The following is a 26,089-nucleotide window of genomic DNA, read 5'->3' as shown; positions in this document are numbered from 1 at the left end:
CCCCCCCCCCCCCCCCCATTAGTGCCTATGGCACAGCGCGCGCAGCGCCGCCCGCTCCGTGGGAGCGGCACGGGGGGGGGAGAGGGTGAAAGGCCGTGACGTCATCCCGCCTGGCAACGGCGCGCGGCGTGGGGGCGGCGGCGCGCGGCTCTCGCGGGATTTGGCGGCGGGCGGTGCTGTCGGACGGCGCTCGGTGCGGCGAACCGACGGGACGGCTGCGCGGCCGCCTCCCCCCTCCCCGCCTTCCTCCCCGGGCCGCCGGCGGCTCGGAGCTGCCCTGACGTCCGGAGCGGCGCGGATGGAGCCGCCGTGCCCGGCTTGAGCGCCTCGGCGGGACCAGGAGCCGCTCCGCCGAGCTCGGGCGGGCGGGCGCAGCATGGGTGAGCGCGGCGGGCACGGCGACTCGCGGCGGGGCGGCTGCGCGGCTGCGCGTCCTCGTCCTCCTCCCGGCACCCCTCCTCGCCCCTTTGTCTGCCGGCCGGGCGGTGGGTGGCGATGCCGCCGTACCCGTTGTGGGGCGGATCGCCCACCTCCCCGCCGCCTCGTTTCCCCGCGTTATCCCCGCCGCGTTCCGCTCTGCGCTGCCCCGTGCCGCTGCGCTGCCGGATCTCCGCCCCAGCAGCACGATTTGAGCTTTCCGGGTTGGTTTTGGGGAGCTTTGCTCCTTCCTCGTGTGCGTGGGAACGAGGGCAGAAGCGCCCGGCGTGTGCGCGGTGAGGGGATGCCCGCTCCTGCCGACCTGCGTTCCTCGGGATTCGTTGTTGTTATGCTGTGATGGAAGGAAGCCTTGCGCTCAGAGCGTGCTTACGACGGAGTCTGAAGGTGTTGAAGGTGTGAGGTGAGGTGGCTGTGCTGTGCTGTGCTGTGCTGTGCTGTGCTGCTCTTACGGCCCTTCGGGCTCCTCGTGCAGGCCGCTCACAGCTCTGCAGGTGCCTCCGTGCTGCACGGCACCGCCTGCGGGTCAGCAGCAATGTGAACTACTCTGTTTGTGCTGCTGGAGTGCTTGTGCCGTAAAGATGCTGGTTTGGCACTATGACCTTATTGCAGCCTTCCAGGGGAGCCTGCAAACAGGAGGGGAGTCAACTCTTGCAAAGGGGAGATAACAGCAGGACAAGGGGAAATGGCTTGGAGTTGAGGGGGAGGGCAGATTGAGGTTGGATGTCAGGGGAAGTTGTGTGCTGTGAGAGCGGAGAGGTGCTGGAACAGCTGCCCAGAGAGGCTGTGATGCCCCGTCCATCCCTGGAGGTGTTCAAGGCCAGGTTGGATGGGGCCCTGGGCAGCCTGGGCTGCTGTGAAATGGGGAGGTTGGTGGCCCTGCATGGCAGGGGATATTGGAGCCTTTATGTGATCCCTGTGGTACAGCAGTGGGGGTTTCTACGGGGTAAGTCTGGCTTATTGAAAGTGTTGCCGTGCCATCTGACACTCGGTATGAGGCTTGCAGTGAAGGGCTCGTGCAGTTCTCAGGCTGTGATTACTGTTGCATGTCATTTCTTTCTCTTGAGCCACGTTTCTTTTCCTGTGTTTTCTCATTCCTGCAGTGAAGGTGTGGTGCTGCTCCGTAGGCTGCTGAGTGGAGAGGACTACTTAGCTGTGTTATTGTTATTGTGTGGGTTATTGTAACACTAACAATTCCTGTGCCTCTGCAATTAAGTAGAAGAACTTCTGCCAGCATGCTGCTGGCTGCAGATGAGCTGCTAATTCGAGAGCCTTTTAAATATCACAGAATCACAGAATGGTTTGGGTTGGATGGGACCTCAAGGATCACGGAGCTCCAACCCCCTGCTGCAGGCAGGGCCACCAACCTCCACATTTCACAGCAGCCCAGGCTGCCCAGGGTTTCATCCAACCTGGCCTTGAAGGTAGATTTTCTAGATCTCATCCTTTAAACCTACACTGCTGCAACTGAAAAGGAAGGAGCGATATGCAATAAGCTGTCTCTAAACATAAGAAGGAAAAAGATGCAAGGGTAGTTTGTGCTTGCTGTGTTTAGCGATGGCTTTGCTTTACCTTGAGAAGCCATTATTTAATTGTGTTTTTACTGACGTCATGCTGGAGTTGGCTCTTGATAAGAGACTGTTTGTCTTTTATATCGGGCTGTGAAAGAGGCGTTGTATGTCAGAGAAGGCTTGGAGGAAGTGGCTGAGGTCCTCGATGATTTTAGGTTTCCAAGATTAACAGGGAAGTAAACAGAGGACAGCATGACTCTGGGGAGCTGAAAGTGGAAAGACAAGTACGGAGGGCCTTGCAACAGGTTCTTTTATGTACTCGTAATGGTTGGTGATTCATGTGGTGAGAATGTGATTGATGGCACACTGGAACAGGTTGCCCAAGGAGGCTGTGGATGCCCCATCCCTGCAGGCATTCAAGGCCAGGCTGCATGTGGCTCTGGGCAGCCTGGGCTGCTGTGGGCCTTTGCAATCCAGGCCATGCTGGGATTCTGTGGTGAGGAGGGTGTTGTCAGCAGGGCTGTGCGAAGCCATTCCTGACACCCAGCTAGATGCTCAGGCTGTCCTTCCAGTGCTCTGTCTTCCACTCAACATGAGTCATGGGCATTCAGTGCATGGTTCTACAAACAGGTGGAGAATTAGACTGACCTAAGGGGAAAAAGTGCATTCAGCTGTTCTAGGAAACATTTCTATTTGATTGAGTGACCTTTTTGCTGCCTTGGCTCGGCAGCCATTGGGAGGGATGTGGAGTTCCACTTATCAGTGCAGTGCGACAGCTTTTCTGCCTCCTGCTGTGTCTGGATAACAGATTGCTTCTCAGCTACAATTAGGAAAATGATGTGAATGTGTAACTCTGCATTACTGAGGAGGTTTGGCTACATTTGCGGTTTGCTACTAAGTTTTACATCACTGCATGACTAAGAATGAAACAGTCCAGGGAACAGTTGATACCTGCTGTAGTGATAGACTGAAATGTCACCTCACTGGTGACGGGACGAGGGGAAATGGCCTCAAGTGGCGCCAGGGGAGGTTGAGGTTGGATGCCAGGAAACACTTGTGTACAGAAAGGGCTGCTCAGCACTGCCATGGGCTGACAGGGAGGTGGTGGAGTCCCCATCCCTGGCTGTGTTTCAAACCGTTTGGATGTGGTGCTCAGGGCCATGATTTAGCGGAGGGCTGGTAGAGTTGAGCTGGGATGGTTGGGCTGCGGTTGGACTCCATCATCTTTAAGGTCCTTTCCTGAGCTACTCCATGATTTTATGAATGTGTTGGTCTCCTTTGAGCATATTCTGAGGTACAGGCAGTTTTCCCTCTTTAAAAGAATAAAAAATAATAAAAAAAAAACCCACCTGCTTTACTTCCAAAAATCAGTGCTGCTTCCGTTTGCAGGAGTATGTAGGAAAACTTTGTAACTGTGGAATGCTTTGAGAAGTTGGATGTGCTTCTTTGTTGCTAACAGCATGAATGCAATATGAATATATTGGGTCTACAGAAACTGAAGTAAGTTCATTGAGCCTTAACTTGTGGGGAGCCTTCTGCCTTCTTCACCTCCAACAAAAAAATGTTGCAACAAAATAGTCTGGAAGGTATTTTTTTTTTTTTTTTAGGTAGACTGGGCGCTTTTAACAACTGAGGATTGAAGAGCTGATGCACTGAGTGTTATGTAGGAGAAGGGCATGGAAACAAGATAGCTGGGCAGTCTCTGTTTTCTGTCATCCCCCAACACTGCACTGTGTGTTCTTTCCTCTGAGAGCGGTGAGGTGCTGGAACAGCTGCCCAGAGAGGCTGTGATGCCCCGTCCATCCCTGGAGGTGTTCAAGGCCAGGTTGGATGGGGCCCTGGGCAGCCTGGGCTGCTGTGAAATGGGGAGGTTGGTGGCCCTGCATGGCACAGGGGGGTTGGAGCTTCGTGATCCTTGAGGTCCCTTCCAACCCTGGCCATTCTGTGATTCTGTGCAATTAGTAATTTAAGGATTTTTTTAATCCTTTGCAGCTTGATGGTTGAATCAATGCTGGATGCCCACTGGGAGCTGAGCAGACAGGCTCGCCGCCCAGCGCTTCCTGTGAGCCCATCTCATGTGAAGGGCTGTGCGTGGGGAAGCGCTTCCTTTCTGTCTGGGGTTTTGTTGTTTTCTTCTCCTGCAGAGCTGCTCGCACAGCCTGATGTTTTCGTATTTCTTAGAAGCTGGGCATTGATTGCCTCCTGGTAGCTGTTACCTTGTGGGTTCCTTTCTGCCCGCTGTAGTTGTTTGTCTTTGCTCTCCATACATCCCCTGTCCCCTGCACAAGCTGTTCCCTGTGCGTGCTGTCATTGCCCCTAACCCAGTTTCATGGCAGCAATGTGTTAGGAAAGAAGAGCAGCACAAGTGCTAACGTGCTGTGGACCACCTGGATGGAAGTGGGCAAGGTGAGCAAATGTAAGTTTTTGCTGGTGGATCTGGAGTGTGGCTGTTTTGGGCAGAAACTTAATGGCTGAGAGGGGATCGTAGAGTCATAGCATGGCCTGACTGTTCCTTTCCATAACCATAGACTCATAGAATCACAGAATCACCAAGGTTGGAAAGGACCTAAAAGATCACCCAGTCCAACCGTTCACCTATTCCCAACAGCTCCCACTAAACCATGTCCCTCAACACAGCATCCAGCCTTTCCTTGAACACCCCCAGGGGCGGTGATTCCACCACCTCCCTGGGCAGTCCATTCCATAACCTTTGCTTTTTCTCTTCTACTCCAAATTCCCATACTACCAGCCATTTAAAAACTCCCTCCCACCTCACGGTGGTGTAGTTTGTTGCTATGCAGACTCCTGTCTACTTCTGAGCAGCAGTTATAAGCAATTTTGCTCCTGTGCTGCTGTGAGCATCAACCTGCTCGCACGCTGCCCCTGGCTGGCTTGCTGCAATGATTTGAGCAGTGCCTGGCTGTTACACTGGGCTGCTCAGCTGGTGCTTTCTGCACTCATTGCTGGCTATGTGACGTGACAGTGCAGCAAAGATTGGATTCTGTAGCTAGCTTGCTCTGAGCAGGGTGTTCACCCAGGTGACCTCTCCAGCCTCAATTGTTCTGTGGTTCTGGGCATAAGTGAGACCAATAATGTTGTGATGCCAGCACAAATATTTACTTTCTCTGACTAATACCAACAACTATTTTTGGACTGGACGCTGTTCAGTTGCTCCAGCAATATGCAGAGTTGTGGCTGTCTCAGGAAACTTAAATGGAAAAGCAAAGCATTTGTGCAGTGTTTTTGAACAGTATTTCACTGAGAGGGTGGTGAGGCACTGGCACAGGTTGCCCAAGGAGGCTGTGGATGCCCCATCCCTGCAGGCATTCAAGGCCAGGCTGGATGTGGCTCTGGGCAGCCTGGGCTGCTGGTTGGCGACCTGCACACAGCAGGGGTTGGGACTGGAGGAGCGCTGTGGGCCTTTGCAACCCAGGCCGTGCTGTGGTTCTGTGATCTGCATTCCCTAAAATACTTCGTGCTGCTACTGCCAGAATCTGAGTGAAGAAGTGCTGGGCTGTGTGTGCTCAAGGAGCTCCATCGTTCCACTTCAGAATGATGTGCACTGGAGACAATATAATGTGAGGCCGCATGGGATATAAGGTGATCTTTTCTTATAGGCTTGTGTGCTGCCTGTAACATGATCAAGGTGTGACAACCAAGCTATTAGGCAGGATTGCTTTCTGCGGAATAACTTTGAATTTAATATCATGAATTACTTAAAAAGCCCTCTGAAAGCTGATATTTGAGAAATGGTACTCTTTCAAGTTTTCTGTTGGTTTTTGTAGAAGTACTCGAGTAGAGGATTTTCCAAAACATGGATGTGGTGTTTTCCTGTAACCTGAGCGACTTGTTTGTGCCGAGCTGCTCCAGGAGAAGCTGATGGCCCAAGCAGTGCTGCCTGGAGAGCGAGGCAGGGATCTGTCTGTGAGCTCATGTGCCACAGTGCTTTGAACGTCCAGCTCCCATTTGCCATTACTGTTTAAGAAACAATTTTTATCACCTTTGCTGGCTCAACCTGATAGACTATTATCAAAGTCTTATTTGAATGGCTTATGCTTGTACAGCTTCCTGAACGGCCCCTCGATCACTGTGACCTGACAGTGTTGGGCAGTAGGGAAGAATGCAGATGGCTTGGAAATGGGGCGGCACCAAGCAGTCTCTCCGTTCCTTCTGTTTCCTCAGCAGCCATAGCTCAGTGGCTGTCACTTGGTGTCTGTGCACTGCACTTGCTAGTGATTTTAGTACTTTTTAAATTAAGCAAACACTTTTTCCAGAGTTCCTGGAAATTCTCCTGGCCATTTAAAGATGACTCTAAGTCATCAGTGTTTGCCTTTTGGTCAGCCTTAGTCAAATGGCTTTGGCTGCATAAGAAGCTCGGTCTCAGCCTCAGCTCTGGCTGGGAGTTACTGACCTCTTGGCTTGTTTGTGTGAGCTGAATCATCTGACACTTCCCTGCCTTCCTGTTTTCAGCCAGGCTGGCCCTGCAGGAATGGACGGGGAGCTCAGGGCTGTGAAGAAGCACGAGGTGAGGCTGTCAGGGCAGGGCTGGCTGTGGCACATCAGCAGTGCTGCTGGGAGGGATGTCCTGGTGGGAAAGGTTCTTCCAGCTTTACTCCTGCGAGGTTCATTGGAAATGCCCTGGCTTTCCTTAGTTGTGCACAGGGCTTGCTTTCCAAGCCGTGTTGTTTCTGTTTTTTTAATGTATTTATTAATTTAGAAAACTGCAAAAGCAGAACAATGAGCCAACTTGTCAGAATGGTTTGAGTCACTCCCATGCAATGTGTTTTTGGAACTGGAGGAGAAAAGTTCCCACGTTTTGCTGCTCTAAGAAATGAAACCACTGCAGTACCATAATCTTTACTAAGGGAGAATCACATCACCTAACTCAGAAGTGACATTTCCAGTTATGAAAGGTTTTAGGGCTTGACTTCCATGTGGTCTGATTTGCACCGAAACTCATCCTGTGAGTGCAGTTTCATGCTGTGTTTCATCAGAGATAACTGGAGGCTGCTGCTGCACAGGGCTTGATGTTCCTGGCCAGCACGGGCTGCTGTGGTTTATTTGGCTGTGGTGTGAGCTGATAAGCTGCTTGATGTGGTAAACGTCTCTGCTAGGCTTATTATCCTGTCAGCAAGCAGACTGGCCTTACCCTGACTGTGTGATCATTGTCTGCTGTGCAAGAGTGGATGGGAATGCATCTTAGGGCAGGGAATGGAGAGATTTCCACCTGTTTCATTTTAGCCTGTAGTTACTTTGCACTTGATTCAAGCTGGATCTTTAATTACTTGCATCTGTCTTAATTGCTTTCAGTAGTGTCCATCATCCAGCAAACTGATTGTCTCACAGCTCTTTTGTTCCTGGTTTTAAAATGCTTCTTAAAAAATCTTGGTGCCATCTTCATCCATTTTTGTACAGTACTTTTAATTGACTTAACGACGACTCTAAAGGGAAAGCAGAGCAGCCAGTCCTTGTTATTCGCATGCTTTTTGTATGTCTGTGGGTTTGTTTCTTCTTGCCCTCAGCAGCATGTGTGTTTTGAGAAGCAGCTTGAGCTGTGAAAGTATTCTTCCATCCTAGGCCCTTGTGTGCACTGAAAGCTTTGATGGAAGTTGACTTATTTAGCAGTGTCATAAACTGGCGACTAATAAGATTAACTAGAACAAGCCTACCTAAAACTTAAAAGAAATTACACTGCTGTTGATACTCCTTATCATCATACAGTCATATCACAGAATCCCAGCATGGCCTGGGTTGCAAAGGCCCACAGCGCTCCTCCAGCCCCAACCCCTGCTGTGTGCAGGTCGCCAACCAGCAGCCCAGGCTGCCCAGAGCCACATCCAGCCTGGCCTTGAATGCCTGCAGGGATGGGGCATCCACAGCCTCCTTGGGCAACCTGTGCCAGTGCCTCACCACCCTCTGTGGGAAAGCTTCCTCCTCAGATCCAACCCAAACCTCCCCTGTCTCACTTTAAACATTCATCTGAACGTTTCTGGGTCAGGTTCTTAACTACTAGAACAAAGTGCCAAGGGAAGTGCTGGATCTGTCAGTTCTAGGTGTGGCTGATCCCTGGATGATGACTTTATCCATGTATTCTTCAGTCTTCCCTTCTGGCAGATGTAGTGGTCGTGTGCTGCTGGGATGAAGAAGCTGGCCAGGGTGGAATCCCACTGGAGGAGAACAGCAGGGTGCTCTGGCAGCAGCTCCCCAGCACACCTCATGGCTGTGTTATTGGGCTGGTGCAAGAGGCAGCACTGCGGGAGTGCAGAGGGACAGAGCATGGCAGGGCTGCTCCTCGTCCTCAAACTGCTGGCTGGAGTTTTAAGAAACTGTATTCTCTGCAAACGGCTGGCAATCTGTCCCTGAAAAGCAAAGCCTGTCTGGTTTTGTAAGTGGTTAAATAGAGTGTTATTCTGTGTAGAGATTCTGACATGAAGCTTCACTTATTTGGCTGTGTTTACAAGCTGCCTGGGAGTGTCTGCAGAGCTTCAGATAATTATCTTGAGAGTGTGCCACGGGCTGTTTGCTGGGAACTTCAGTGTTCCCAGTTACTGCTCCTCTGAAGCCAGGTAAAGTGAAATGCTGTTTTGAAATCAGGGCAGTGGCAGGGCTGAGGCTATTAAATAGACATTAGGATAAAAATTAATGTGTTGTTCCTATGCTGTCACAGGTATGGAGGGCAGATGGAGGTTGGATGTCAGGGGAAGTTGTGTGCTGTGAGAGTGGTGAGGAGCTGGAACAGCTGCCCAGAGAGGCTGTGATGCCCCGTCCATCCCTGGAGGTGTTCAAGGCCAGGTTGGATGGGGCCCTGGGCAGCCTGGGCTGCTGTGAAATGGGGAGGTTGGTGGCCCTGCATGGCACAGGGGGGTTGGAGCTTCGTGATCCTTGAGGTCCCTTCCAACCCAAACGATTCTGTATGGTTAGTAAGGAGATAGCAAATCTTTTGGAAAAGCACTTGCAAACAGTAGAATAAGTATTTTTATTAATCATGGTTGATTATAAGCTATGCTGTTTTGCTCACAGAAAGCAAATGCAATGCTTTGTATGCCTAACTAAATTTACGCGTGGTTCTGAAAGTAAATATGATCTTCAGCATAGGGAAAGAGTGGATCCACTATGTGGAAGACTTAGCTCTTATGGAAAGCATACCAGTACTGGTGAAAGAATGCAGAGGAGCTGAGTCAGAAGGATGAAATCCTTTGAAGCTCGAGCAGGACGTGAAGGTGCATCTTGTCTGTGCTGCACGGCCCTGTGTCAATTACCAGTGCTGTTCTCAAGCGTGTTGAGAGTGGCAGAAGTGATGGTTAGCTTTCTGAGAGCTTTGCCTCCGTTGCTGTCTCTCCTGCCTGCAGTGACCACAGTCCTGTGCCCCAGATGGCTTTTCATAACCTTCTGTGATGTCTCTGCTCCCTTCCTGAATTCCTCAAATACCGAAGTCCTGTGTTACCATCAGTTAGCTATGCAAGACGTGGCACATGCTGTAGCTGTGTCCAGGCTGCATGTCTGATGATTGAGCCAATCGGCAGCTTAAATGCAGGAGAGTTAGGGTAGGAGGGGAGGGGGGAAAAAAAAGCATGGTACTTATTTTGAGACAGCATTTTGGCTTGTTTTACAATGTGGGTACGCAGGAGAAAATTACTGGGAGTGAGAAGACAGACCAATAGCATGCTTGTGTTCTGAAGTTACTCATCTTTTCCTGATCAGAGGTGAAGAAGAGAGAACCAGGCCATAAGGATAGACAACTTCACCACACGCAGGCAAGACTTGTGATGTCACAGGTCGCATTTTGGTTGCCAAGCTAAAGAGGGATGGGCTGGATGGGAAAATTGCAAGGTAAAAGGAAGCTGGGATGCCAGCTGTTCCTTGGGTCGATGTGGTGGCTACTGGACATCGTCAGCAGCACTGATGATAGGGCAGAGCAGACCTCTGCCTGGAGAGGATAGCTGGTGTGCTGTGATAGCCCTGGGGCAGTGAGCTGACAGGAATCTCCTGAAATGCCACAGAAACACATGTGTAACACCTCGAGGGAACAGCCTGTCTTTATATTGGGTGGCTTCAGAAGAACAGCTAGCAGGCTGTGGGAGTGACAGTTTGCTGCTAATGATGGCTCATTGTGATTTTAACTCAGAGGGCAGTGAGGCACTGGCACAGGTTGCCCAAGGAGGCTGTGGATGCCCCATCCCTGCAGGCATTCAAGGCCAGGCTGGATGTGGCTCTGGGCAGCCTGGGCTGCTGGTTGGCGACCTGCACACAGCAGGGGGTTGGGACTGGAGGAGCGCTGTGGGCCTTTGCAACCCAGGCCGTGCTGGGATGATTCTGTGGCGGCACTAAAGGACCTTGTTTAGTGATGGGGCTTTGTAGATCATGCTGGCTGTTGTACTTCATAATCTTTAAAGTCTTTTCCAGTCTGGATGATTTTGTGATTGTTATCTGCTGCTCACAAAGCTGTATCTGAAATACTGTTTCCAGTTTTGTTCTCCTTTCCCCCTGAATGCCAACAAACTGGAGAGCCTCAAGCACAGCAAGGCAGACAGTACACGTAGTATGTGAGAAGTTGGTCCAGCTTGGAGATGATAAGGCCATGCTTGTCTTGGAAAGGCTGCCTGGCAGTGGTTGTGTTGTCTCCATCCCTTGCAGACTCCCAGGATTGAGCTGGTCAGAGCCTCGGGTGACTTGCTCTGACTTAGAGGTCATCCTTGCTTTGAATAGTTTGCAGTACGTGACCTCCAGAGGGCCTTGCAGGCTTTTTTCCTCCCCACAAAGTGTTGCAAGCCTTGCTGGCTTAAGTCATAATCTTGATAAGATGTGGTTAAATCTCCTCTAAATTCATGTCACAAATGGTTTTTTAAAGGACTCGATTTCTTAAATTTTAGAACATAATTGAGCTACAGAAGCAATTCAATCTCTTTCAAAAATACCTAACTGAAGCTTTAGGGTGCCCTCGAGCCTTAATGGTTTTGACTGGCTGCTGTAAAAATCCATCACATAAGGATTTCTGTCAGTGCTTTTCAGTCCACTGTTCGATTGTATTGACTGAAATGTCCGTGCCATTAAGTGAATGAACTTCATTAACGCAATAATTAGTACGGGCCATCCCGACAGAATGAAGTCAGATAGGAACACTTACCACTATTTTAATGTTAAGCATATTTTGTGGTTTTTGAAAGATCCCAGTCTGGGACCGTTCAGACAATTGCATCATTCCTGTTTTTGAAGCTGAAGGGAACACTTTGTGCATGATCCGAAGGAAGCTTTTAAGTTTCCATAAATGCCTTTCAAAGCCAAATTCTTGCCGTGTTTGCAGAAATCCTAATTGCCATTCTGAATTAGAGATGTGCCAAATTGTAGGCCATCTATCGAAGCAGTTGGGTGGTTTTTTATACTGTGAGAAGAGGTTGTGGTTTGAGACCAGAGGGCTTTCAAAGACCTTACTTCTGTATGTATGGATTCGTAACCTGGAGCTATGATCATGCAGTCCTTTTGGGCTGGAGGGGTCCTCAGGACAGTCAGCATGAGAAACTGCAGCTCTCGTAGTGTCAGCACCTTGCCCTGATGTTGTAGGAAGGGGGCTTAAATGTGCCTGTATTCAAACAGTATTAATTTCTTATAATTCAAATGCAGATCTTTTTTCTTCTTCTCTAACTTAGTAAAATGATTTCTAGCTCAGATAAGCAACAGAGTCTTCAAATGTGTTTTGTGAGCTGATGATCCAGTGCAGGTCTGGGCGAGAAACTGCTAATGAAGCTGGAAATGCAGTATTAAGCCTGTGGTAGATGGGTGCTTATGTAGTGCTCTGGGGCTGCAGGATCTACGTGGGATGTGTTCATTTCCTTGTTCAGAGCTTCTTGACACGGCCCCGTTTTAGCAGCTGCTGTAGGCTGGTGTTTTGTGACTCACCTTTGAGTGCCTTACCAAAACGGGTGGTATAAAATTAATGTAAAGGAAGAAACAGGAAGACGTAACGTAAGCCTGTATATGGGACAGTACCTGAGTCATGGCTTGTGGAAATGGTGGTGGGGTTTTCTGGTTTTGGTTTTTGTTTTCAAGCACATTTCTCAGGGCCCTTTGTGGTCCGTGGTTTCTTTGCTTATTGGATTAGTGGCGGTTCAGCTTTACTTGTGAAGACATTTGCAGCCTGTTCTGCTGGTGTCACCGCTCTGATTTCCTCTCTGATTTCCTGTACTGAGCTCTACTCAGACAGTCAAAGAGGCAGCAAGCAGAACAAAGCCTCACGTAATGCTTAAGGGAATTTCCCTAATAAAACACCTTGACCTCTTCTGTTTCTACATGATAGTCTTAAATACCTGCAGTTAGCACAGGTTTTCCTGTAATGCTTCCTGCTTCATATCTTCTCTTGCTATGTTCTTTCACTGAGAGGTGAGGATAGCATGCTGATTCTTGCTCAGAGTACTTGGAGGATGTGGGGGGAAACAAATATGCCATTTTTGTTTCTATTGGATAAGGTAATCACAGGCTACCCTGAGTTGGAAGGGGCCGGTAATCACAGAGTCCTAGAATGGCCTGGGTTGCAAAGGCCCACAGCGCTCCTCCAGTCCCAACCCCTGCTGTGTGCAGGTCGCCAACCAGCAGCCCAGGCTGCCCAGAGCCACATCCAGCCTGGCCTTGAATGCCTGCAGGGATGGGGCATCCACAGCCTCCTTGGGCAACCTGTGCCAGTGCCTCACCACCCTCTGCATGAAAAGCTTCCTCCTCAGATCCAACCCAAACCTCCCCTGTCTCACTTTAAAACCATTCCCCTTGTCCCATCACCATCCACCCTCACAGCCGTTCCCCTCCTGTTAATCTGCTCCCTTCAAGTATTGGATATTGATCTAAGTTGGTTTTGATGCAGTATTGCTGCTCTGACCCTGCCATGAGCCATCTTAGGCAGGCACACTTGTGGAGAGTTGGCACTAAGCGGGTTTTTCTGAGGCTGTTTTCTGTATCTGATACATCAGAACAACACTCGTGAACTTCAGCACAAAGCAGGACGAAGAGCCCATGTGTGTGAGCATGGAAGAGAATGTGTGATCATAGCATCCCTGTGAGAATACCCCATCCCTGGAGGTGTTCAAGGCCAGGTTGGATGGGGCCCTGGGCGGCCTGGGCTGCTGTGAAATGGGAAGGTTGGTGGCCCTGCCTTTGGTGGGGGATTGGAGCTTCATGATCTTTGAGGTTCCTTCCAACCCTGACCATTCTGTGATTCTATGATTAATATGTCTTGGAAGTACAGCTTTGGTTTCTTTCTCTTCTCTCTGGGAATGATGTAGCTGTCTTGGGCCCTGTGAAAAGGAGAAAAGGAACAGCGTGTTTCCATCTGTTTGCTTCTCATACTGATGCTTATTGCAGTATGAAAGGAGCTCCTTCGTTGCACAAGGTTGGTGTTCAGGGTGGTTTCTCCAATAGTGGGAAATGTTGGGTGCTTTCCTCCTCAGTGTGAGGAACACTGAACCCATGGCTGTACCCCACTTGTCCCTTTGGGGAACTGGTGAGTGTGGGCTTTGAGGGTCAGTTGCATGAAGAGGAGGGTGACTCAGGGAGCAGCTGTGGGACACAGAGGAGGGAGCCTGGCTGTGCAGTGGTGGCTGGGATTTGGCTGTCCAAAACCAGATGCTCACCTCTGAACAGGAGAGCTTGCCGGGCAGGGTTTTGGAAGCTGGGGATAGAAGGCCTACCAGCTCTCTTGATATGAGCACGTGGGCAGTCATCAGCATCGCTGCTCAGTGTGGCAGGATGCTGTGGTAGGAAGTGGGGGAAAAGCCCACTCTTACAACCACTGAGCACGATTAGTGTTTATGGATGTTTTCATCGTTGGCTCCTGAACTCCTTTCTTAAGTGTCCAGTTGTATGCTGCAGTGTTACTATTAAAACAGCTGGAACTCATGGCCATCTTGCAAACTGTAGGGGCATTCTGGGGAAAAGCAGTTGTGAAAGAGCAGAGCTTTCTCCTTCAACCTAATACCCAATTTTGAGATAGTTGTGAAGAAATGTGTGATAGGAAAAGGATAGGGTTGTCTTCTGTTATCTTTTGTCTCTAATGTAAGTTTTGTCTGCTGTAAAGCTGCATTCCTTTTAACTCTGTGTGCATTCAGACATTCTGACCGACGTGTTAGCTTAGTTTTAGAAGAAACTAAACTTTGGGTTTTGTGAAAGCTGTGGAAGTGAGGGTAAGAGTATTACTGAGGTTTATTTCAGACATCTAGCAACTGCCTGTTATGACCTAACTGCAGTTCTGCTGGCACGCTGCTTCTGGAGGCCGGACAATTTTCCAGGGCTCAGCTTCCAATAAATGACTTTCCAGCTGAGCCAACCTGAAACCAACCTGAGGAGACCCTTCCAGAGCACAGCAAACAGCTCAGGCTCTTCCTGCAGCTTGATGCTGGACCTGGTCCTCCAGCTCTGCTCAAGGCTTCCTGGGTAGCCAGGGAGTTGATATGTGGGGTTTTCAGTTATCCCACAGGTGACTTTGGCTTAGTTTTGTAAGCTGTTCGGTGTCTTTTGCAGGAGGTTTATTTTGTCTGGTCTCTGTCTTTTTTTCTGGCTAGTACAGAAAGGCCCCCGAATTCTGACAGCAGCGTGCTATCCTACATGCAGTAGCACGAATGTGAAAATGTGCTCTTTGCTGGATGGGTGTGTGACCCTTGGCTATTTCCACTCAAGACAAAGGCAGGCTAGAATTTTGGTCTATTATCTGGTCTTTTCTGGTTTCTTTTCTGTTTGCTTATTTTTGTAGAGCTCCCAAAGGACCCCCAAAGGCTTCTCTAATAGGTGGCTTAAGGGAAAGCCCGTGTAGCTGCGGACTCGCTCAGTTTAAAGCCAGTGAAGATGGGCGTTGGGTGGCTGTGCTGATAAGGAGGTGCTGACACTGCAGAGAAGTGCAGAGTTCACCTGTGCCAGCAGAAACTGGATGCCTTTCTTGGGGGACACGTTGGCTAACACTGCTTGCAGTTCTATCAGAGAGGCAGTGTTGTTAAGTTGGGCGCCTTTTACCTCTGCCAGGGGGATGCAATGACACCACTGGCTGGTTTTCATATATCAGATCCACTGTATTGGGAAGTTGCCGTCTTACTGGAAACCAAGAGCTGAACAGACCGCACCACAGAGCCCAATATGACCCCGTATTTCCCCGAAAGATTTCCAATTGTTTGTGTGGTGTTCTTGTTTTTTTTTTTGCTTAGCGCTGTCGATTCAATCAGTGCCCCCTCCCCCAGCATCACCAGAAGTAGGTCAGAGCCCACCTTCTGGGAGGTTCTGTGATGACACTGAGTGCTCTGGTTGGAGGACAGAAAGCTGCCTCCAAAGGTAGGACCTTGGCTTCAACCAGTCCCAGAATGGCTGCAGCTGGAAGCTCTGCTCACCTCGGCCAGCCCTTCTGCTCGGAGTATGAGCTGGATGAGGAGCTATGAGATACAGTTTAGTAGCTTGGTGGATAGTAATACTGATAGGAGGAGGGTTGGGCTGAATGATCTTGTCTTTTCCAACCTTGTGATCCTGTGAGTAGGGCCAGCTGCAGCGGGCTGTGTCTGGTTTGGCTCTGAGTGTTCACTGGGAGGCTGTACTGCCCTGGCAGTGACTGCTGGGGCGTACACTGGTGAGCAGCCTGTGCTTGGACTTTGTATCAATGAGGATAACCTTCTGATTCTGGCATTTGGGGAAAGTTTGCAGTCCATTTCACCATATGCTTGTCTAGCCTGTACTCCTGTCAGTTTGTGTATGGGGATTTTGTGAGAGGTTTTGTCCAAAGCCTTGTTAGAACTGGGTGAGAAATAGTGTCTCCTGCTTTCTGCTCACTCAGTGAACTAGTTTTGCATTGAAGGCAGCTATCAGTTTGGTCAGGCAAGATTTCTTCTTTATGTCTTTGTTGATTTTAACTGCTTATCACCCAGGTCCTCTTGGATGGCTCAGGCTAAACTGAGCTCCTCTAACAGAGCTTCCAGCCCCTTGTCTGCAGCCAGGATCGTAGAATCCCAGCACGGCCTGGGTTGCAAAGGCCCACAGCGCTCCTCCAGTCCCAACCCCTGCTGTGTGCAGGTCGCCAAGCAGCAGCCCAGGCTGCCCAGAGCCACATCCAGCCTGGCCTTGAATGCCTGCAGGGATGGGGCATCCACAGCCTCCTTGGGCAACCTGTGCCAGTGCCTCACCACCCTCTGCATGAAAAACTTCCTCCTCAGATCCAACCCAAACCTCCCCTGTCTCACTTTAAAACCATTCCCCTTGTCCCATCACCACCCACCCTCACACACAGCCGTTCCCCTCCTGTTTATCCGCTCCCTTCAAGCACTGGAAGGCCACCATGAGGTCACCCCACAGCCTTCTCTTCTCCAGGCTAAACAAGCCCAGTTCCCTCAACCTTTTGGATGCTAAGTGTAGTTCTGCTTTACTCATTCTGTTCTGCCACTTCTTACATTCTCCGCTTTATGTATATATATTCTGTAATACTCCAATCGAGATGAATCTGGCTTAGCTTGTCATTTTGTTTCCTTACCTCATTTCTTAGTTTGAAGCATGTGCCAGCTAATGTCTAACACTTGTCTTTGATTTTTTTTCCTAAACACAGCTTCTAATTGATCTGATAGAGGACTAGGGTGAAGAATTTGTATTTGTACTTGGAGTAGGGAGTGGTTTATGCCTTGCCTGCAATATTTACTCCATACAGCAGTGTTTGTCATTGACTTGTGACTACTTAAAAGCATTTGCTGTCACTGTTGAACAGTGTTTTGCTTGGGAAAATACAAGTGGAATTGCCTTCAGCAGGTAACATCATCCGGTGACTGGACTGCTTGGGCAGTGGAAAGGTTCCCTGCCCCTTGTGCTGCAGTCTGAATCACGTGGACACCTGGCACTGCTTGCTAATGGAAAGCAGAACTGGCAAATGTTGCTCATGAGGACTGAGCAGAAGATCTGTTGGTGTCATCACATGAAAGCTTCATACAGCGTGTTTATCTTGGCTTTCCCCATGACCGCTCCCACTTCCCAGGCAAAGGAATGGAGTTTAGATCCTGTTTGTGTACGTCGGAAAGGAGGATGGTGTTAAGAGTCATTGCCAAACACAAGAGGAAACTCAGCACCTGAATTTCAAAACTGAAGTGCTGATGTTTGTTCACTTCAGTTTGTCTTCAGAACGTGGAGTCTCCCAGAGCATGTCTGGGTGGTTTTGAGGACCTCCTCCGACTGCTGGCACGACACGTCTGTGCTTTACAGCTGCTGACCAACATGAATGCGCTGTGTGTTTCAAGGGCAGATGCAGAAATATTCCCCAAGGAAATAAAGAGGCATTTAAAATAATTAGCTCATGTTGACACAGCGTGGCTATGATTACTGCTTCAGAGTCTGCTGTGGGAGGGGGACCAGGTGTTTGGCAGCTCGGTGCTTTGTGTGGTTACAGTGAGAGACCTCGTGTTCTGCTTCCCACATTTACCTTCACAAAACGGGTCCTGTGCTGTGTGCATTGAAATGCAGTGCTTGCTCGTGTGCCTGAGAGAAGTACGTAGCATGGCTCTGTCTGAGGTCACTGTGTGTCTGGGTTTCCAAAATGGGTTGGTTGGAAGATGGCATTTTTGTTTCCAGGCTATGGATGGCGATTGTCTTTATGATGTCAGTGACAGAATTTCCAGTCTGTGCAGCAGTATTTTATCTCAACCGCTCAGCGGCAGAAAAACACTCTGCGGAATCAAGACAATTTCTGTGCTTGCTGCAGGCAGTTGTGGGGAAAATAAATACTGAAGCAAGCTTAGAGCAAACGTTGGGCAAAAATAAGCTCACACCATGACAGTAGCTTAAATGAGGAGTTGCACAGCTTGTGTCACAAGCAGATAACTGTGGTGGTGACTTCTGTTCAAGGCAAATACAACATTCTCTCTTAAAGAGGAGGGGGAAAATAAACTGCTTTTGTGGTTATTTTCAGCTGGCTCCTTCATCAGTGGTTGTATTGAGAATGACCACATAGGCCATTCTGACACTTCTGTTGCATCCCTGGTGCAATCCTGTAGCTGTGATTTTTACTGTTGGTGTTCTGAGTTCATCTGTAGGCAGAGGGCTGAAGGCTCTGCTTCAGAACACATGCAGCAGTGCTTGTGGCAAAGATACGCACAGGCAAGAACTGTGTGCCTTGGTTTGATGGAGCTGGGGGAAAGCCCCAGAAGACTGCTTTTCTCCCATTTGATTCCTTAATTGTGAAGTACTTGTTGGATGCTGTTATGGATCAATAAATAACAAATCTGGAGAAAGCAAGCAAATAAAAGACATGTACAGCTCTTCAAAATGTCTGTTGTTCAACCCCCCTCTGGTCTTGTCTTGGTGTATGCTGTGATCTGCAGAGCAGGGGAGGTTCACAGAATCCCAGCATGGCCTGGGTTGCAAAGGCCCACAGCTCTCATCAGCTCCAACCCCCTGCTGTGTGCAGGTCGCCAACCAGCAGCCCAGGCTGCCCAGAGCCACATCCAGCCTGGCCTTAAACTGCTTTGGGCTGAGGGGAGCTGATTGCTTGCAGGTTTGTGGGAAGTCCTGGCACGAGCAGGATTTCTTCATCAACACATGAGCCCTTCTTTCCATACAAGCCACTCCACTAGGTCTTGTGCAACAAGTGCACGAGTTTGCCAGTGCATTGCTAGGCTCTTCTGAGGAAACTTATGTCAGAATTAAAGCTTGCTTGCTTATTCCTTATTGTACCAAACCAGATGAATCTGAAGAGAGGTGCCCTTTAGATATGGGTGCCAATGAGCAAAGGCCTTCACCTATGGGTTCATAGCTGCTAAGTCTGAGACTGGGCCCTGGGCTTCAGGCAGTGTTCTCTTCAAGCTTTTACAGTACAAAAAATCACCTCCCTCCACACACAAAATGTGCTATTCCTGGTTTTGCTTTACTTTAACAAGTGACTTTTTTACCTTTCTGGAATGGGTGGGGACACAGCAGCTCATGAATAAGTGTTGCTGTGAGGACATTAACACGTGCCTGAGTTGTTCCATTTTTTTTCTTCCAGTGGAGTATATTGTGGAGTATGACTATGATGCAGTGCATGACGATGAGCTAACCATCCGAGTTGGGGAAATCATCAGGAATGTGAAAAAACTGGAAGAAGAAGGATGGCTGGAAGGGGAGCTGAATGGCAAGCGGGGCATGTTCCCAGATAACTTTGTGAAGGTGAGTTTTGTGCAGAGGCTGCTGTGGCTGTACAGCAGCCTGGTTATTTCTGAAACGATGCCATTACACACCTGTTATATTTCCAAGGGGACGAATTTTTGATTTGAAGGCTTTCTATCTTATTCAGGCTTCTGGGGATGTTTCTGGAAGTTCTTTTCCCTTTATAAGCTCTTCTCTCTGTTCTTGCTCACGTGGGCATTTCTGTTGATCCATACCTTATTGCTGTATCCTGCCTCCTTGCGACTGCTTCAGTTGTGTGCAGCGCAGTGAGCTGCCTTAGTGAGATGGATTGACTCCTAAAAACTAAAATGAAATAAAAATCTATGCCTGGAAGGTGGATCTATGGAAGAGATCAGGTCAAGAGAGTGGGGAAAGTACAGTCGTGGCTCAGTCAGCTGAGCTGTGGTTGTGTGAATGCTTCAGCTCAGATGGCAGCTGTTGGTTTGAGGGAGCTCCTTCCTGACACAGCCTTCTCTGTGTCTGTGCAAAGGGCATGGAATGGGCCTAGCCTAAAAAGCAATTGTGAATCAGTGAAGCTGTGAAATCGTACCACCTTTTGCATTTGCTGTGTATTTGTGTATGTATGTTTTAAGTGAAGACTGCTTGCAGTTGTGCTTTCCTGTTTCCTCTGAAAGTTTTGTAAGTCTAGTATTGAGCATGCAGCTATTTATTAGTTGCTTGCATAGTCTAGGTGTGCTGTTCCACGTGTAACAGCTGAAATCTGGAGTCTGCTGAGCTGCCAGGTGCCTCATTGTGAGAAGTATGTAAGTGTTAGTGGGATTATACCTTCGTTTGTACTTTTTACTTCTTTAGAATATCTTCCTTGGTGTAACCATGGTGTTCCATGGTTGTATCTTGGTTATATCCATATCTTTCATGGTGTTCCATGAGGTATAATTAACAAGAATTTAGATATTCTTGTCTTTCTGAAGTAAAACTATTATTTGCAGAGTAGGAGTTCTTTGACAATATCCTAGCAAGATGCATTGTTACTAAACTGTAAGAGGGAATGTGTGCGGTGTTGTGATCACATCTTCGTGCTTGAGTGCAATAGAATTGATTTTTCTGTTTGATTTAATGAAAAAAAAAGAAAAGAAACTGCTCATTTTTATTGCTCAAAAAATTAATTGCCCACCTTTAAAAATGATTGGAATTAACCAGCTGTTCCTTTTGTGCCTCTTAGCAAGGGAAAGTGAGTAAGAATGCCTTTCACTCTTCTAACACTTGTAACTTGTTTTAGCTCATTGCCAAATCTCTTTGAGGTCTAGGGCTGTGTATAAATGCTAACTTACTTTTATCTCATGTGCTTTTTGATGATCGTTGTGCTGGTGGCATCCTTGCCTGGCCCATAGGTGCCATGTAGGAAGGTGTCAGACCCAAGGCAGTTCATGCCAGGTCTTGGCTCACCAAGGTTAGTTTGCTGAACAGTTCAGAGGGTCAGACCTGGCATGCTTTTATGTGAAGAACTGAATTAATTGCATGTTGTTTTTCTCTTCTCCAAATTCAAGGAGAACTTCCACAAACTTTGATAGAAATCATTGTGGTGTTAGTGCATGAAGGGTTGGTGAGCTGCAGGAAGGAGGTGAAAAGCAACTGGAGCAGAGCTGTACTTCGGCCTTGCAAACAAGGAAGGTCCTTTGAGAAATGAATTGGCTGTTGGTTACCTCACCCATCAGCTGTTCAAACTCGAAGTGAGGTGGTGGCTTTTGTGTCAGCTGGGCTTCCTATGGAGCGGGACCCTGCAGCTCCTGAGGGCAATCCAGTTGGAATGGAGAATGTCTGAGGTCTGTGGGATGGGTGTGACAAGAAGGAGGGGGACGAATGTGACCAGCTTGAATTTCATGCTTTTCTGAAAGGAGCTCTGTATTCCTGGCATGAATGTCATCTCATGCATTACATGGGGACTTGGCCTGAACTCATCATAAGGCTCAATTGTTTGGTTGGTTATATATATGTATGTAAAATAGTGTGTGTGTGTGTGTGTGTATCACAAGAATTGAGTGGAGGCCAATGTGTAACCTCTCCATGAAGAATTTGGATGGTAAATTGTAATCTCTGCTGATTGCGTAAGTTAGCTTTTGAAGCTGAAAATGCTGCATGTGTTACTCACTGGAGTTGCCTGGCTTTTTCCTATGTGAACTGTTTTGAAATACAACAAATACGTGATAGTTTAAATGGGACAAAGCTGGACACGCTGTCTTGTTTTCAATTAGATGTTTATGAAGGAGGAAAAAGCGGAACACAGGAAGTTCCATGCAAACACAAGGAAGAGCCTCCTTACTGTGAGAGCCTGGGACGGCTGCCCAGGGGCGGAGGACTCCTCAGCAGCCAGGGCCTGAGATGGATGCCTTCCCATGCGACCTGCTGCAGAACTGCTCTGGCAGGGCTTGGGGTCAGCATCTCCTGAGGTCCCTTGCAGTTCTGTGTTTCTGTGAGTCCTTTTATATCCCGTGAAGTCATTGATTTTTGTCAGACAGTTGCAGGAGCACTGCAGGGATACAGCAGTAACTCCAGCTCATTCAGCTCGTTTTGCTCAGCTCCTGCAGGACAAAAGCTTGTTGCCAGGTGGCAGCTGCAGTGTCTGTGGCTGCCAGGCAACTTCTTGTCTGAAGGACAACCGAAATACCAATAGGAGGAATAGGGCTGCGTGCTCTCTTGATGTGCTGGATGCCCCAGATTCAGACTGTGTATCATCACAGCTAAAGCAGATCCAGGTCCCATCTTGTTCCCTGTGCTGGGCATGGGTTTACAACGCAGGCTTCACCAACGCCACTCCTCATGCTTTGATTTTTGCACCAGACAATTCAACTTTTCTGTTCAAAATATAACTGAGCACTGTCATCTTCATTTTAAGTTGCTAACAGTTGTGCAGGAAATAGTTTTTCGTTGGTGTCTTCATTTTCTCTCCGATTTTGTAAGTATTTCCATGTAGCAGTTTTATGGAAGCTATACAATGGTAACAATTAGTTCTGTGCAGTTCAGTGTGTAGCAAAGGAAGCTGACATCATGCTTTCAGGTGGGTGTTAAGGCTAATTTGTTGCACAAACAAGTAGGTGAGCTAAGCTCTGTGTTAACCCATAATATTTCTAAACAAAAGGGAGTCTGTGTAAGCTTCCTGTGGATACTGATGCACTGCTGATAACGCTTGATACCTTGTAATGTATGCTGGTAGCTCTCATTATTATTGGACTTTCTGCATGCTGATATAGCATCCTGCAAAAGGCTGCTGGTGGCCGATTCTGTGTGCCAGCTGGGAGTGGGGATGTTCTGCAGGCCCTTGCAAGGCTCTTGCACCTCCACAGGTAAGCCAAAGTCTGAGGCTCGGTGTGGTTCTTAGAGCTGACTTGCACCATGTTATTTTGCATTTAAAGAAAGTGCATGGATACCTTCAGTCAAGGAGAACCAGGCGCCCTGTAAAGCTTCCATGGTGTTCCTGGTTAGTAGTGTCACGTTGTGCTTGAGTGGAAAGTGGGAGGTACCCAAAGGTTGGGGTGAGGTGGGGTTGGGTGGCGCTGCCTGAAGCAGTCCTTGCATGGGAGCTCACAGCTGGTGGAAAACTCCCAGCGGCTGCATGGTTGCAAGCAGATGCTCAAACATTGCGAGCAGTTACACTGCCCAGCTGTGAAGCTATCGTCCTTGAACTTACTTTCACTAATAGAGGTCTTTTCAAAAGTGCTCTTGCAGTGTTGGGCTTTAGAGTGCTTGGTAGGAGCTCGGTTTTTCCTCTCTGCCTCATAACAAAATGTACTTTCTCAGTTTTGTTTCGGAGCCCTGGCTCTTACATGCCGTGTTGCTATAAGCTGCCTTTCTTCATGAAGTTGTGGAGCTCTGCAGGTATGGAGGTTTGCAATCTCAGCGCCAAATTCTCATTTGAATTCCAGCTTGGTTTGTGTTCCTATATGCTTTTGGTTATGTTGTAATACTTGAACTGAATGTTTTGTTCCTGACATCGCTGTTATTGCCATTTCTCTTCCTGCTTTCTACACGGGCAGTACTGAAATAAATAACCTCATAAATTCCTGAAAGAAATGAGCAGTGGAAATCTCGCAGACTTCTATTGTCTTTTTTTTGACAGTAGCTTTTCCTTTCTTAAATTCATCATCGTGAAACGTACCCACACCCATTTGTGTCCAGTACGAGTTAGAGCAGCGGGAGATGCCGCTGAGTGGAAAATTCACTCTCCAACTCCTGCGTTAAGCTGGAAGTGATTTGGTGTTTGTTCATCCACTTATTTGAGAAAGCTTTTGTCTATACACAGCGAAAAGGTTTTTAGCATCGTAATAATAATTGAAACAAAACGAGCAGCTTTTATCTTTGCAGCCAGACTGTGAGTCTGCTGTTCACGGCAGTAAAACTGGCTGGGTCGTAAGCGTGGGGCAGTGCTTCAAACAAGGGAGGGGCAGTGGATGGATTAACTCACAGCTTCCATCAGTGAGGGCAGACAGGGGCTGAGCGTGGGGAGCACTGTGGGGAGCGGGCCGGGATCCTAACGCACGTGCTGCGTGTGTCCACCTGTGCACAGCAGGGCCGTGCTGTGCTGCTGCTCAGAGTGCTGTTTGCCTGCAAGGTGTGTGCAGCTGCTGCCCTGCACCGTGCTGCTGTCCTGCTCAGGTTAGTGAGCCCCTGAACTTTGCTCGCTACGACATTTTCTTCTCTTCCTCCTCTGAAATAAAAAAAAAAAGCAGAACACAGGGTGTGTTCGAGCAAATATGTCCCTGGAAGTGGTAAGCTTGCTTTATTTTCTGTATGTCCTTAATCAATACATTGATTTTGTGTTTTGGAGAAATGAATGTGAAGTGCAGCATGAATTACAAAAGCTATGGTCGCTGTATGATTTTTTTTTTTTAGGTCGCATTGAATGTATTTTTTTATGCTCTGTCTTAGAGCTGTTTGTGTAACAAAATGGCTTGGTTTTGATTTAGGTGAACTTCTTTCCAGTGTACAGAGACAGGCAGGAATCGCAGTCAGTTACAGTGCTTGGGTGAAGGATTCCTTTAAACAACGGCTGTTTGCTTTCTTGTTCAGCTTCCTGGTCTGTGTGCCTGTCGGTGTACAAAAAACACAACCCAAACCCCTGTGCCTCAGAGCCCTCCTCTACCCGACCCTTTTCACTGGGAGCAGTTCCAGCTATAGCAGAGCTGAGCCGTTGCCTCGGGGCTGAGATGGTGCAAGGTCCCCAGCGTGCTGCAAGCCGGTGAGGAAGCTTTGCCTGAAAGCTCCTTTAACTGCAGCAATGTCCTCTGCAATTCCTTTGCAAAAATAGCACATGGGCCTCACCCAGATCTATAACCAGGAACTGTTATAAGGCCAGGAGCTGGGAAGGATTGCAGGCAAGGTAAAGGCACTTTTTGTCTCAGCTCTGCCTAATTCGCATTTTCTTGCAACTAGTGAAGTAACAGCTGACAAAACAGATGAATAACTATGAACGTCTGTACTTAATGTCTGTGTGACGGGCCGTGTAGTTAAGAAGCAGATGTGGGGGTCCTCAGGACAGAGGTCAGGAGTGTGTTTTGTTACAGTAATGCAATACAATGCATACCTGTTTCCAGCACTTCCAGATTGGCTCTGCTGCTGTGTGTCACACCAGGCTGTGTGTTTTGACACCTGTTCAGTCTGAATTCTTTGCATTCAAGTAATGCTCGGAGAAAATTAAACATACACTAATAAATCAATCCTAGCAGTCAAGGGATGCTTTGGTTTATGTAGCTTTCTCCTTTCTTTTCTGCTGTTTTGAGGAAATTGGCACAGATTAGGCTTACCAGGGGATGAGGCTTAGTGGTATGGAGACTTCTTTGGCTTCCTGGTGAGGGGAGAGGAAAATTGGTTTGGTGGGAAAGCAGCTCTTGCTTTGAAGAAGCTGCTGCGTTTTTTTTCCCCTTCAAAAAGAAAATATGTAAAATTAAAAGTTACGCAATTTGGGGTTCGGTGCTGAGCACATGAGAAATGACGGCCACAAGCAGGCTCTGCTTGCCCTGATAAGGAGTAAAGCAGGGACTGTGAGATGTGGTACTGGCACCTGTGTGCAGTCCACGGTTCCTGCTGGTTTCCTTCCAGCTCTTGGAGGAACCAGCGCTGCTGGAGGGCACCCTTCATGGCGAGCCGCTCGGTGGGACTGGGCTGGATTAGGGCAGCAACCCAGGCAGGGCTGCCCAGGCTGTTCCCAGCCCAGCTATTGAGTGGGATGGTAGCAGGGATTACTGCCACTGCAGGCTGAGAGAGCTCTCAACTATTTGTCTGTTCTGTCATGTCTGAATGAACAGCGGAACAGGCGTGAAGGTGAATGGCTTGCGTGTGCCTGCTTGTGATGGAAGGGAATCTGTTTCAAAAAAAGGAAATAAGAAGACGAAGCACAGTGCCACATAAAGCCAATGATGTTAAATGCAGTTGTGTGTAGCAGTTTTGTTAGGATAGAGCTCATCGTGGGTTACTCTTGCTTACATGGATCCTTCTGTTTGTTTCTGTTTACAGCTATGTCTGCTTATGTCTGTTCTGTCTGCAACTGTTTACAAGGGTGAATGGTGATAGGACAAGGGAATGAGTTAAACTGAGACAGGGGAGGTTTGGGTTGGATCTGAGGAGGAAGTTTTTCCTCCAGAGGGTGGTGAGGCACTGGCACAGGTTGCCCAAGGAGGCTGTGGATGCCCCATCCCTGCAGGCATTCAAGGCCAGGCTGGATGTGGCTCTGGGCAGCCTGGGCTGCTGGTTGGCGACCTGCACACAGCAGGGGTTGGGACTGGAGGAGCGCTGTGGGCCTTTGCAACACAGGCCATTCTATGACTTTGATTTGTGGTTAAAATGTTTGGGTTTATGCAAGGTGAGACCTTGTGAAGTCTCTCTGTAAAGCAACCTGTCTCACATAGTTTGGAAAAGCAAAGCTGCGAGGTGGATTTGAGCTTACATGTGGTCTGAACTGCCCTGCAGAGCTCCTGCTGTGGACGTGTTCTCCTGGCACGAGTGCTTGTGGGTGCCTCTGTGGTACCTGGGGGCCCAGGGTTCTTGTGCCATGA

General features: G+C 48.6%; 1 protein-coding gene across 4 annotated transcripts in view; it reads left to right on the top strand.

Annotated features, from left to right (window-relative positions):
* The first annotated feature begins 185 nt into the window (after positions 1 to 185).
* The window catches only part of CD2AP (CD2 associated protein), a 64,895-nt gene continuing 38,991 nt past the window's right edge, over positions 186 to 26,089 (top strand). Inside the window, exons 1-2 of one of the 4 annotated variants that reach the window (XM_052692206.1) lie at positions 186 to 380; positions 18,922 to 19,082. In XM_052692206.1, the coding sequence (XP_052548166.1) occupies positions 377 to 380; positions 18,922 to 19,082 (165 nt within the window). In that variant the 5' untranslated portion in view covers positions 186 to 376. Of the gene's footprint in view, positions 381 to 18,921; positions 19,092 to 23,699; positions 23,804 to 26,089 lie in introns of those variants that run through there. The other 3 variants (XM_052692190.1, XM_052692197.1, XM_052692214.1) reach the window with 3 other exon arrangements.

Source organism: Tympanuchus pallidicinctus, unplaced genomic scaffold, assembly GCF_026119805.1.
Source record: "Tympanuchus pallidicinctus isolate F22 unplaced genomic scaffold, pur_lepc_1.0 scaffold1, whole genome shotgun sequence".
Lineage (NCBI taxonomy): Eukaryota > Metazoa > Chordata > Aves > Galliformes > Phasianidae > Tympanuchus > Tympanuchus pallidicinctus.
The sequence above is the reverse complement of the archived record's forward strand: the minus strand, read 5'-3'. Positions and strand labels throughout refer to the sequence as shown.